The 14,208-nt window shown below is 49.0% G+C and overlaps 2 protein-coding genes across 2 annotated transcripts; both read right to left on the bottom strand.

Moving 5' to 3' along the window:
• Nucleotides 1-441: 441 nt before the first annotated feature.
• On the bottom strand, nucleotides 442-5,355 carry LOC142570869 (putative chitinase 10). The gene is made up of 2 exons (XM_075679178.1): nucleotides 4,636-5,355; nucleotides 442-1,629 (listed from the first exon to the last, which is right to left on the bottom strand). Exons 1-2 carry the CDS (start codon nucleotides 4,948-4,950, stop codon nucleotides 454-456), a joined length of 1,491 nt encoding a protein of 496 aa, XP_075535293.1. The 5' UTR covers nucleotides 4,951-5,355; the 3' UTR covers nucleotides 442-453.
• Nucleotides 5,356-8,234: 2,879 nt separating this feature from the next.
• LOC142570868 (chitinase-3-like protein 1) lies at nucleotides 8,235-10,189 on the bottom strand. Its single transcript, XM_075679177.1, has one exon. It carries the CDS (start codon nucleotides 10,076-10,078, stop codon nucleotides 8,429-8,431), a length of 1,650 nt encoding a protein of 549 aa, XP_075535292.1. The 5' UTR covers nucleotides 10,079-10,189; the 3' UTR covers nucleotides 8,235-8,428.
• Between the last annotated feature and the right edge of the window lie 4,019 nt (nucleotides 10,190-14,208).

The following is a 14,208-nucleotide window of genomic DNA, read 5'->3' as shown; positions in this document are numbered from 1 at the left end:
TGCGGGTCGCGGTATCCCTAAACCAGAACGTTAAAGTAATAATCTCCAATTCCTGTAGGAGAAGCCCACTTTGACCAAGTGCTTTTCGACTGTGACAATTACAGGGACCGTATTTATTGAAGGCGGCATCGAAGCGAAAACGTCGAATGCCTGTGTTGGTGTTGAGCAGATATATGATCTTATAGAAGTGTGTACTACCATTGATGCTACGTGCAATACTTTAGTAGTACAGCGCATGCCACTTTCGCTAAAGTGCTACAGGGAAGTGCTACATCTATGATGATAAATGGGCTTGAATATTCCTTTAGTTTTATAAATCAACCAAGTTTGCTATCTTCCTGTGCCGCGCGCTATTATGCCACTTTAGACAGTTACGATCCACTCCGTAAAAGATAACATTACTATATTCAGCATAGAACACATGACCGAAGTCGCTGCGGGAGCTGGGTTCTTTTATTTCACCCGGCCGGATTCGAAGAGGACGTTGTAAAGGACGCCGCTGAAGGGGAACTTGCCCAAACCGCAGAAACCGCAGTAGTCATCCCAGTTCATGTCCCAAATGCCGAAGCAGCCGCCATGTTTTGTAGCGTTTGCAAGGGCGTGCATGACCTTCCGGTACACCTTGGGATTCATGTAGGACACAAAGTTCCTCCCACTGATCGCAACCACGCTGTACTTGGTGTCATCTTCGATTTCGTACGTGGCCTTGCACACGTCATCGAACGCCAGGCGTCCCGCTTGTCCCGATCCAGGAAACGCCTTTCCGGGACCCAGAGCCATATTTCCGGGGTTGCTTCTGTTTGTAGTACGAGCCATGGTAAAGGACCAGCCGGCAAGGGATGTCATGTAGCAGAGATGGTACCTGCCGTCCTTGCGAAGGATGTTGTCCTTGGTCTCCCAGAGGATGCGGTTGTACTTGTATAGAAAGTCCACTTTGAATGGCGCGAAGGTCCTTGCAAAGGAAGGCTGCTGGGCGGCCGTCACTGGTGGCGTCACGAGAATGCTGTATGGGGCGAGAAGAGCAACTAAGGCCGGCATATCGAAGTGCTCTCGCAGCTGCTGCTCGTACGGTACGACTGTGCCAACCAGTTTGCCCGTCAGCTTGTACAGCTCCTTCATCAGCCTCAGAAGCTTGACGTGCAGCTGGGTCTCCTGCAGGGACGGGTACGTCCAGTAGAGGAAGACGCCGCCGAAGTCATACGCCTTCAGCCAGCTGAGGATGTTCATGGCGAGTGTGAGGGCCGATTTCTCGTCGCGGCAAGCCACCGCGAACTTCCCATTGGAGGCTTCGCCATCGCCAACGGCAAGCCAGAATCGGGTGACCTCCGTTTTTCGTGGCAGGTTTTGTACGAGACGCAGCGTCTCTGGCGTCGTGGTTACGTTGAAGAACTGGTCAAGGCCGAAGCAACAGTACACGATGTCTGTGCAGAGGTGCGTTGGTAGGTCGCTCGGTTGCAGTTCTAGCGAGTTGCACGTCCGCGGGTGGTGGCGCCCGTTACTGCCGCTTCGGCTACCATGAACCATGCAGACGGATCGTGACGTGCGGCTCAACGCACCCTCGGGTAACAGCGTGGATGGGAAATCAGCGTCTTCAGACACAATTTCGATGGCGGTGTCCTTGGCAACTACCTGAAGCGAAAGCGAATAAAGGCAGCTGAAAGCTCACTGATGGCAGTACACCTGTTCACACGTAGGACGCAAACAAAGTTTCCACCATCCATCATTGTAGACGTTTAGCTAATATTTCTCCACCAGTAAGAAGGACGAGTCAATAGCTCCGTGCCAATACATGATGTAAACGTTACACACACATTTCAGCGCACCTTGCTGGCAATAATACACTAACTCTAGTTACTAAGTGTTGTTTTCAGAAGTCTTTGATACAATTTCTAGTACATGTGTGGGTATCATTGTGAACTGCACAATACAATTTGCAATATTTCTCTGCAGCTAACATGTAGCAGTCATCTTTATGCACAGCACTGTGATTTGTACAATGCATGAATGACAGTTTACCGCGAGACGAAATTCACGCCCTTTAAGCGAAGCTTTCTTCACAAGGTTTTGCTTGTTGTCGTGCCAATGTTCATGCACGATTGTGTATACTGCACGTACATTAACCGACAATGCAGTACCAGCGATCGTACCTGTCTTCTGACTAATAAAACAATCTATCACGTAATGAATGCTGTACACTCAATATCGGATCATATAGGTACATTTAAAACGCAGACATTTTGGTGCGATAGCGAATCGGCTTATACTTGAGTTTATTTTTTTGTATTTTGGCTATCTGTAACACAAAGTGTACAGAGTCCCTAAATCTAGATGTAAAGGACGTAGGTGTTTATATAAATGTAAATGGGTGTCGTCTTTCTGAGTGCGTATGCCTGTCATCACCATTATTCCCTGGGCAAGTGCCATACATCACGGTTCTCTTCGTAACATCGCCGCGCAGACGTCTCACACTGTGTATCTGCCTGACTTGATGTTCCCATTTCGACATTGCTTGTTACCGGTCTGGTGTATAAACATTCCACGAGATAGAAACTGCCACTTAAGTGCTGCATAAAGTAGGCATTATATGAGATACGCCCCATTGCATATCATGATAATAAACACAACTGGACGCATTGCATTTAGCTGTACATCATTTAATTACACCTTCATATAGCTTCATTTCACATAGGTTACAACACACGCATTGCATAGATCTGCATAATTTTTTACCATGGCCAAGCCATAAACTAATGCATTTTGTAAATGGCTATCGATAACTCATCACACGTCACGAGGCCCAAGGCAATTGCTCTTGCAATGCTAATTATTAGCCGCTAAGTAATTATTGAAAAGTTTCGTAAGTGAAAGAAGATATCGGTGGGCATCAATAACAACATGGTTTAATAGCAACGTTGTGCACCAGTAACATCAATTGGCTTTTTTCGAAGTGTTTGTTCTTGTCGGAAACATTAAGAAGCTTTAGCCTGGACCCAACTCCAACGCGGCCTATTCAAATACATGTAAAACACAAAAACGCTTTTCTGAGATAACCACTGGACCGATTTCAATTACATTTGTTGCATTTGAAAGAGAAGGTAAATTCTAGTGACTGTTTGAAGCGGAATTTAGATATAGGGCCTGAATTTTCTGAAAAGAATTGTCAGAAATTCGAACGTTCGAAAAAAATAGAAGCACGAAGTTTAAAAATTAATAGCTTTGTATCAAGAACACATATCGCGGTTCTGTAAGCGGCATACATTAGATCATTCAAGCGGACAAATTCGATATGCCAATTTATATCTTACCTGAATTTGTTACGTTGAGTGCAAGGGTTCTGCAAAATTTATATTTCCATACTAGTAACCTTTTTCAGATTCATGTGTAACATATAAATTTTGTCCGCTTTATATGTATTATCAGATGCAATTCATTGAATTGTGATATCAATTTTCATTGCTGAGTTAGAGTTTTAGACTTGATAGTTTAGTTTGCTGAAAATGTGCAATTCTTGCCACCATTAAAGAACAATTACAATCTAAATAAAGAAATTCGAAATGCACAGTAACTAGATTTTAAGTTTTCTTTTAAATGCAACAAACCTCGTCGAATTTGGTGTAGTGGTTGCAGAGAAAAATGAATTCTCCTTTCACATGTATATAGATAGGAGCACCCGAGCTGAAGCTTCCTCTTACGCGAACTTAACAGGTTTTACTGGGCTCGAGAACGTTGCGATGCCGATTCCGAATACGTCCTAGGGACATAAGACGTTCAATAGATTCGCATAATTATAGTTACCAATAAAATAAGTCTGAAATTGTTATTTAGCCTCTGGCGCCCATTGTATGAATGTGCTTTATATTGTGCGGCAGCAAGTCTTTGTGTAATCTGCGATTACGTAGGCTAGTAGACTGTTGGTTCCGAGCATGTAGTTTCCTGCTGCAATTAGTATATAGGGAAAGAATGGCGCAGCGATCGTTCAGTCGCCATGAGAATGATGGTTAGTACACAGATTTGTCTAATCTTCGTTCTTGCGGTTTCAGGCATTCATGTGGCTTGAGTTACTACTCGGCCTGCATTGCCCTAAAATTCGAACCAGTCCTATTTTTCGAAACGCAGAAGTCAGTAAGTCTGCATAATCATCGCGAATTGATGCATTTCTAACGCAACATTTTGTTGGAAAGGATCATTTGCGAAGTAACAAGCTCGTTTTCAACTGGAAGGACGTGATTTAGGCCACTCCATTACTAGAATGCTGGTATGCTACTCTGGAAACTGTCCAATTTTGCCATATGGTCAGATTCTCTATTGACGATGTTTTGAGCCAATCAGAGATGCCGTAGCTGCCCTTGCTGCCCATCAAAGTTCCCTCTAGTAATCTTTAACCGTAGTCATCTAGTAACCCTAGGTACCGTATGGTTAACAGCGTGACAGACATTTGATATAGCTATAGTGCTCGCCAACGTCGAGTTGGGAAATAAAAAAAAAATGATGACCTCCCTGGTCTGTGTGGAGTTAGTTGCCTGTGTGACCATCTAATCAATTTCCATATCACCTTCGGAACTACGCCCGGTGGACCTGTGCCTACGGATTATGAAGGCAACAACAATGGTCTCAAGAAACGAGGGTTCCCTTTACCTCCTCGTTGTCAAACACCCGCTTGGGGAGGTAGCTTCCGGACGGCGGTCGCCGTCTCGCGGCCGCCTTCTTGGCAGGCCCAGCAGCAGAAGCAGCAGCAGCAGCGGCGGCAGCGGTGGCGGTGGCGTTGACGGGCTTCGAGACGCCGTCTTCGCCGGGGTCCGGCTCGAGCAGGTCGAACTTGCCGGTGCGCTTGCGCCCAGCGGTGACGCCGCGCAGGACCATGAGGTCGCGGAAGGACGCGTTGTCGATCATGCGCGTCTGGAGCAGCACAACCAGGGCGAACATTACTACGAGGGTCATCACGATGCACATGACTGAGGTCGAATTTTCGAGTTGCGTCGGCCCAGGGCCACCCGCGGCGCCGGTCGTCTCGGGACCAGCCGCGGAGCGGCCGCCCGGCCGAGCGACCGTCACCGGCAGCGCTGCCTCCGTCGTGGGGGTTCGTCCTGGGGGCTGGAGAGGTCTTGCGGAGCGTCCGCTTCGCCCCGCTTCACTTGTTCTTCTTCCTCGTTCCCGTGCCGTGTGCCCTCGCGTCGACCTCGCCCACCAAAATTCGGCCCGATTGGATGTGGCCAGCAAAGCTTGGAAGTGCCTGCCCAGCTTTAAACTGCAGCTATACCTTACGAAATTTTTCTCCAATGTCGAGCTGACTTCAAAGAGAAGCTGTTTATGGCTGGGGTTCTATGCATTTTTCGTGTCCGTCAAGAAAATCTGAGTGAACAAAATCTATCATCATCAGCAATGGCTCGTGCCACTGCTCGCGCGTTCGTCGTTGTCTTCTACCACAGCTGGCTCTTTGGCGTCCCTCGACGTAACTGCGCGAACGAGCTCGTATTACGGCTGACGCGTTCGTCGTCGTTGCCTTCTTCCGCGGGTGGCACCGTTGCATTGCCGCTCATCGTGCCGGCGTTCCCGTACTGCCAATTCCTCTGCGAAGCCGCTGATGGCACTGGCCCACTGTCTGTGCGGTGAATGAATGAATGAAGAAGTTTTATTTCCACCGAAAAGTGGCTGTCTGTGATTTCTGCCTCAAATTGTTTGCCTCAACGTATCGCGAAATGAAAACACGAATGCGTATAAAGAATGTATAACGCGAATGAACGCGGATGTATAAAAATAAATGTGTGTGCGTACCATCAGTCAGAATGATCACCGATCAAGACAATAAATATATTCGTACCTTTGTTCAAAATTCTGTGTCACCTCGTTGTCGTGTGCTACACAGTTTCGCTCGTCATGCACCTTCACATGGTGGAAGTGCTCATCCTTTTTTGAGTTCTCGGTTATATCGCGGTTATAAGGCAAAAAAAAATGCAGTATTAAAGAATTCTTCGTGTTTGTAAAGGAGGAGGAGGAAGAGGAAAACCTTTATTGAAAAAAAAAAAAAGAGAATGCAGCGCACAGCTTCGCAGTGTCTATTTCCTTAGGTAGGCGAAGAAGCGCGATGGTCATTTTCATCGCAAGAAAATCAATCTTATAGTCCAATTAGTATTCTTCGGGAATTTCGCCTCGTATACTCAGTTTGTCCGTTTGTGTCTAATCTCTTTCGCCCAGTGATCCAAGTTACAAATCGTCCACTAGCTACCACTAGTTCCAAGTTGCGTCACGTGGTAAAAGTAGCTTGGCGCACGCAGTTGTCGCCCAGCTATCTGTCGTGACGTCACACGCTGGACACAGGCAGGCCATAACAGCACATCTGGCACAGTCCCACATGATGTGCCATTGGTCTGCCGGACCCACTGCACAAACACCGCCCACACCACCTGGATAGAGCTCTGGGTGAAGCACGTGTAGTACTGCCGGGGCGAGGAGTGACCCGTTCCGTGTCTTCCTTAGGATGACGGCCTCCTCCCGACAGAGTGCCGGGTGGAGAGGCGGCATTGTCCGTCGGTAACACTTGGTAACTTCGCCATAACTGGTAACTCGGTCCTTGGTTTCGAACCACCGCACCGAACGGTTACTCTCGGGGGCGCGGAGGCTTAGCGCTTGCGCCGGCAAATGGGCCATATCGTTGTGGTTCGGTGAGGATGCACACTCGCCGGTGTGCGCCAGGAACCACTTGATACGGATGGTTCTGCCGTGGTGTTGGAGCTGGAGCTTGCCGATGATGGTGGCCGCCGGCGCACATCATCCTTGGCAAAGCTGCGCATGGCGTTCCTCGAGTCAAGACGGTAATACTTCAGTGTAGCCAAATAATGTGCGATCCCCCCAAAAAGAACAAGGAATTAATAGTAAACAAGCGATGCGCAATACAAGTTAGCATTACTCTCATTTCTTTTCATAGCAGCTGTATTTAGTCGGTAACATCGCAACAAATCAATGCTAAACAGCTGTTAAACATTTGAGGCCTTGTTCGTTCATTCGAATTGCAGCCAGTGCCATGCAAGAAAACATCAGTCCGCGTTAACCGAAAGTCTTGTTTACCGATGTTTTCAATACTAATGATTACTGGCCTCAGTCATGACTGGCGCAGGGACAAGCCCTGCAAAACAACCAAACGTCTATGCATTGACACCAGCACATAAGAATTTAAGAATAGGTGTAGGCTTTGAGTTTTAGCTACGGATATGTTCATAATGCAGCATTCACTTTGCTTCATATATGAAACATTCACCACGTAACTTTAATATCGCGTTTTTGTATCATATTGCGCTTGCTCCAAATCGACTTTTTCTTCTGTTTGCACTGTGTTACCTTATTGCAAATATTCTTTCTTGATGTATTTAATCGGAAGTTTTTCTTCATTTATTTGAACTTATCATCTTATTTCGAACAGATAAATTCCCGGACTATTCCCCGCGCCCCCTTTAGTGGGCACGCTCTAGATTTGCGGCCTACGTGCTACGACTCCTCCTCCTTTATTGACAATGAACGCGGTTTGAACGTATTTTCGGAGTAAACTGATTCAACAACGCAGCGAACTTCTTGACGTATTAGCTGAGTGGCACAAGGCTTAAATTTCTCGTGATTTCTCAAAAATAGTTTCCCGCTACCTGAATTAATTCCATGTAGTGCAGTAACTATGACATGGAAGGGCTTGGCTTTCCAGTTAATGTTGTGCTTGAATGCGTAAAACGACGTTTTGTTAAGAATGCAACTGAAACGCCAATCCATTTCTCCGCAAAGTTCGGCAATTAATATCTCGAAGCTGCATGGTGTCGTCCTGAGAATTCGTTCCAAGTGGATCCGCCTTGCGAACTCCACGGCTAGAACTTGTAAATTGCAATGGACCATAAGGTAAATAGTTAAGTACCGATTTTTTTGTTATCCGATTATGGATAATTTTTTGTGCAAGTAGTTTCCGCCGCTTCGAGTAGACCATCTCATGAACTAGCATTGATATTAACCACAGACCACCTTTAGGGAATTTAGTGTTCGCTGAAACACCTTGTATATAACGAAGTGGCGCAACAGCGCTGTCACATTAGTTATAAGCTAGCTCCATGAAGTACTTTTATGCGTCACTGCAAGGATTGCATGCGGACTGTTTGTAGGAAGAGGAAATAGCTTTATTATCTGTCTCTTCAGCCCATTAAACCTCAGCAATCGCCATCCAACAGAACGTTACGACATTCCACACTATAAATAAGTTGGCGTAGGTCATAAAACATTTTTGTCGTTAAGATGCCGCATGCTATTACTCAAGCCACGACAGAAATCGAAAACTTGCGAAAGCAAACTTAACAATATATTAAAGGAAAACAAAGATAAGATAACGCATTGAATGATGCGTGCGTAGGCATTCTGATGAACACGGCTGGATGAGCAAACACTGCTCAAACGTGTCCCTTCAGCCGCGACTGGTATTGTTTGTGGCACGTGGGTGCTTCGTCACCTTCTCTATAGCGCGCTCCGTATTGAAAATAGTTTGGACCAAGGGATATGTCCCTTGGCCGCAGTGTCCGGCAAAATCGTCCCAGAAGGGGTCCCAGATGCCCAGGCATCGCGTGCCACCAGTCACCTTCATGAGTGCTCGCACGAACGCCTCGAGTGAGGGAGGCGTCGGGTGCGAGATCCACTGGTTCCCGTACAGAGCCACGCGGCAGTACGGACGGTCTTGCGTCGCGTCCCAGCGATGTCGAAGGCACAGCTCGTCGTAGGCGAGTCGACCCGGCGAACGCGTGCTGCGGCCTTCCTGTCCGGGACCCGAGGATTCGACGCCTTCGTCGGTCGTGTTATCTTCGGCGTCGGTCGCAAACAACGTGTACGACGTGGACGTGACGTCGAGAGGGTAACAGAGCTGGAAGCGCCCGCTGCGGCGATGGCCGCGAACCGTGTACTGCGTCTCGCGGAAGGCTTCGGCGTAGCGCTCGACGATGTCCTGAGTCCACTTGAGGGCCGTCTTTCCGTAGGTGGGTGGCACGGGCTCGGTGGGATCGACAAGGATGCTGTAGTCGTCCATGAGGTCGACCAGATCGCGCATGTCGAAGCGCTCGCGCAGCCGGTGGTCGAGCGGCACGACGACGCCCACAGAGTGGTCCAGGCGCCGGAACGAGGCGCGCATGATGCGCAGTAGGTCGATGAGCCCGTTCATCTCGTGAATCTCGGGGAACTTCCAGTAGAGCAGCAGGCCGTCGAAGGACTGCGCCTCGAGCCAGTCGACCGCGTTCGCCACGAACAGCGACGCGAGGGATTCCTCGCGCGTTATCTTGCTGTAGGCGCCTCGATCCTCTTCGCACGCTTCGCCCCCGTCTCGACCGCCCACCGCAATCCAGACCCGAAGGAAGGAGTTCTTGCTCTTCAGCTGACTGAATTTGCGCCAGCCGTGCCGGAAGACGTCCACCGTCGCGTCGCCCGGTTTGATGGTGACGTCGGACGCGTTGATGCCGGCGCAGCAGTACACGGCGTCTGTGCACAGGTGGTACGGGAAGACGTCGATGCCGAAGTTGTGGCCGGCCCGCGAGCGCGTCTTGCGTCGTGCCTTGTACATGCACACGGACCGGTACCGGTGGTACATCACGTCCGGCCAGAGCGTGTACGATGCCGGAGTTGCGGTGATGGGCGCCTCCTCAGCCGCCGGGGAATGCGGCTCGACGGGGTGAAGCGTCGGTGGGTCGCCAAGCTGTCCCGCCCCGGAACCCTTCTGTCGTGACGACGCGGTCTTGCGACCCGGTGAAGGGACGGTCGTCTTCCTGCGCTGTGTCCTGGCGTTGGCAGTGGCAGGCGGTCGTGGCTGGCTGGTGGCGTTGGAAACGAACAGTGTATCGGGGTTGAAGCTCATATTAAAGCCGAGTAAGTCCTGGATAGTGGACGATTCCACGAGGTAGATTTGAAGCGTCACCATCAGGGCGAACATTACTACGAGGGTGAGTGCGACGCAGACGGTGGAGGTGAGCGCGTCCGCCTGCTCGTCCGGCGCCGGGGGCGGTCGGGGCGGCGGGGCGAGGCGCTGCACGACGCGGTGGTTGGGCAGCCTCGCCACCGCGGCTGGTGCCTCCATGGCTGGCGGTGAACTCGCGGGCCTGCCAGGCTGCCGCCGTTCGCCGGTGTCGCAGTCGGGTTCCAGTACGAGTGGCTCGGAGCTGGCCGTGTTCGCGGCCGTTCCCTTCGAAGCGCGTTCTTCTTCTGCGCGCGCTCGCGTGGCCAGTTCGTGTCCACGAGGCTACCTGCGCATCTCGTCGTCGTCTTATTCATTCGTGCTTCGGAGCCTACGTTACACCAGGCTCCTTCAATGAAAAGTATTGAACTCTGGTTACACCCTTATGTGATCGCTATGTATGAGAAATGGCTTCTTCTGTCTTCAAATATAATGATATGCTATTTGAGCGAATAAAATTTGAAGTAACTAGTAGTCCTACGTTAGTTTGGTCTCTAAATACAGGTGAATGAAACTTTTTAAATGCGAGGCATTTATATGCCTAGTCGGAACCAAGGTAAAACGGGAGGCCGTCCAGGGTCACAGAGTTTGTCCCTATTGCGCCCGTTCACTGGCCAGATCGGCCCCTCCTTGACCCACGCGCATGCTCGCTCCCAAACCGCTACTGGATTGACGCCTGCTTTCCTTGCTCACAGATGCAGGTGTGATCACCTCAAGTAGACGTGGCTAGGATGCGCTAACTGCGTTATGTTGCGCGTAGGCCTCTACTTGCAGATAGAACGATGAGCTCTCAAAAATATCCAGCGGAAGAGGAGCGTAACAGTGCAAAGGCTCTGCAGAAACTATAGGTATGCGATACGTACCGAAGTGGCGAAGCAGGAGGCGAAGCGACGGACCGACAAGGTATACGTGCGGCCATGGAGTGCGAGAAACAAGAGAAGCGAAGCGCTGCCGAAGAACAGCGGCACGCCATGCGAACGGCGTTAGAAGCGGCGCCGAACGCAGGCGCATATACTTTCGAAAGCGTGCACTTTAGTCGTAGACAAATTTAATGTGACGTGAAGCGTCTGCGACTGCCTCTGTTTCCGATCGCACGTAGTCAGGGTGTCGCGGACCCCGCATGTGGCGGTCCTCGAGTGGGCGTTTCACGGGAAGGACGTAAGAGTGTTCGGGTTTTGCTCCACGTCCAGTGGAGAAATGCTTGGATAATCATGGAGGATGGTTTTCGTCATTTTCTTTGTGTTGTTGTTCAGAAGGTCACTCTTGCACTTTGGAGGGTGACTCTCATTATATGGCGCTGGCATTTAGCCGCTTGTATATTGTAGCCATATCCTCCCACTCTTATATATTTCTTCTTGTAGAGTAAGGAAAACTCTTTATTCATATACGCTCACTTTATTCATATTTTTTTAAGTGTCAGAGCTCTTATGCTAGTAAACAGGTCGTGAGCTCACGTTTCTCCTCATGTCACTTTGACGTCTTGTATCCCTGTGCGTTCATTTTAGGTGGCGTTTCTTCTGTGGCAGCTCGGGTGCCCAGTTCGCGGCACCGTGGTGAAAAAAATTAGTTTTACCCATAACGCGCAGTAGTGCTGTAATGAGACAGCCGTCGAAATACATTGCGCGCACTGTTTCGTGTAGTGTTTGAGCGAACATTCACATGTGCGAGTGCGCAATCTCCTCTTGAGAGAAAAAAAAAAAGATTCGGAAGCATGTTACACTCCTGTTACATGTGAAGCAGAAAGCCTGCTGCACACGTGGTAAAACCAGTTAAACGATGGGAGGGGTCAGACTTTTTGCAAGCCATAACTAGTCGCAGTGTGAAGTAAACGTATGCCGCTGTTGGTCGGCTTTTTGAACGATACATGCAAGCACTTAACGCATTACCTAAAGGTCCTCCCTTCCTCCCTTTCTTTTTTTATTTAATACTTCCTTTCTTTCTTCTTTCGTCCCACCTTTTTTTTTTAATTCATTCATGTTCAGCCACTGCATCTTTGCTTGGTTACAGGGGTACGAACCATTGCTGACGATGATATCGCTTGTCTCACTGTACTAGACGCCACTTTTTTCGGGTACGAGTCGTCGCAACGATTCACCTAAGGCTTTCGGCTTATTAAGTGTCCTGCATCCGTTTGCGGAAGTCGCGCCTTCCGGAGGGGAAGTGGAAAGACCCGACTTTTCTTCCTCCTCGCTCCAATTCAGACTTAGCCATTGGTTTCTACTAAAACAACCACTTAGTTTCTCACTGCGGGATTAGTAAGGCTTTCCTCAAATTTACATTTCGCCTCAATGGTATGTTTATGTTGGAGTAAGCTGGCTAGAGGAATGTACCTCACGCCGAGCTCCCTACATTTCGTATAGATAAAAAAAGAACGTCAACGCCGTGCAGCAATCATGTGAATTCTAGCGTTCGAACAAAACGGCTACTAATACGCACGGAGAAGACGTCCTCATTAATGATAATCACAGGCATGTTCGCGACGCCATCCAGGAGTTCATTATCGATTCCAAGCGTTTGCCCCAGTTATATCTTCTTCGTTTATCATTATTATCTTAGTACATTTCAATTCAGGCTAAGCCATTCATTTTCTTGCGTCTATCTCATTGAATTTATCAGCTTTCACAAATTCACAAGGGAAATCTATTCTTATATTCATTAAGCCTTATCCACCTGATTCTTGGCTAATCTCCAATAGTGGGTGTGAGCCACGATGTCCGAGCATAAGAACAGCGGTAGTTTCGTTACAAGTAGAAGGAAACTTAATTGGCAATGCCTCGGTAACGCTGAAAGGGGCGTGCAACACGAAGAAGACGGGAACGCCGACTGTATTCAGTGCACAGATGTTGAGCGGGCGTTGGCAGCTTCTGGCGCCGTCACGCTTTCCAGGATCAGTATTCTCCACTTCTGTAACACAGGAATGAGTGGCTGAGAGGCAGAGTCCAGGGCTGCCAAGCTGTTGGTCGTGAGCCCGGATCCTCGCAGCACAATGATATTTTTTTCTTTGTAATTCCTGAGCAAATGATTTTGGAATTCCAGTGACAGCACCAGCAAACATCAAAAATTCCAGAAGGAGTGAGCCCATGACAGCTATCGCCGTAATACACGCTGTTCAAGATGGATGGATAGATGGATGGATGGATGGATGGATGGATGGATGGATGGATGGATGGATGGATGGATGGAATAACTTTAATGAAAGGTCCTGCGAGCTACGGGGCGCAAGGTCCCATAGAGCGGGCTACTCCCACATTGGGACCGGGAGTTATAACTCCCTGGCCGCATCGTGGGCTCGCTGGACGGCCCAGAGCTGCTCCGCCAGGTCCGTGCTGCGTAATGCTTCTTGTAGCCTGGCGGAGTCTTGAGCCTTGTTTGCGTGGGTCCGACCACGCGGCCAGAGCAAGTGATGTACGTCTAGTGTGCTATGGCAATTTTCGCAATATGATGTTTTGTATAGGTCAGGCATGTAGTGATGTAGTCTGTTCTGCGTGGGGTACGTGTTTGTTTGAAGCATTCAAAACGTGAGGGCTTGAGGCCTGGTGAGCCTATTGTGAGGGGTGCTGTATATTCTGCGGTCTAGATAAAAGTGCTTTATGATCTCGTTATATGTCGAGGGAGGGTCCTGATTCTCGCTGGGATGGTCACGACTAGAGTAGGTGGCGTCGCGGAGGGTTAGGTCTCGCGCGCTGCTGTAGCCATTTCATTGAGATTGCGAGGGGCGTCCTCGATATCTCCGAGGTGTGCCGGGAACCAGCAGATGGTGTGATGCTGCAGCGTCGCATGGGAACGGAACTAAGCTGTGCGTGCCTCAATAAACTTTAGCACTATGAATTTACTTGAGAAAGTTCAAACTGGTCGTGTAACTGTCATATGTGCACAAACGAGCAGCGGAGTATCCACTACCATTATCACCACACCGGCTACTATCATCGACGAGAACTATAGGCTTGAGGAATGGGACGTTCGGCCTAGATTGTGCCCGTGTGCGGACTAGCATGTGCTCGGACCTTAACCGATCTCAGTCCTGTTATCACGTAGTCGTTCTCTTCTCTTGGTTACGGCACGATAACAAGCCTGGCAGAAACGTAACATTCATGCAGACTTGTGCAGCAGTTCTTGCAGTACATAAACCAGGGGCCCAGGTGTGTCTTAAATTAAGTGTACATAATCACTCGCTGTCCCACTAAAATAAAAAAAAAATCTTGAATGTTTTACGAAACGAACATAATTGAACTACATTTGTTATAAAATAACAA

Source organism: Dermacentor variabilis, chromosome 2, assembly GCF_050947875.1.
Source record: "Dermacentor variabilis isolate Ectoservices chromosome 2, ASM5094787v1, whole genome shotgun sequence".
Classification (NCBI taxonomy): domain Eukaryota; kingdom Metazoa; phylum Arthropoda; class Arachnida; order Ixodida; family Ixodidae; genus Dermacentor; species Dermacentor variabilis.
Note: the sequence above shows the minus strand (reverse complement) of the source record. Positions and strands in the feature narration are given on the sequence as shown.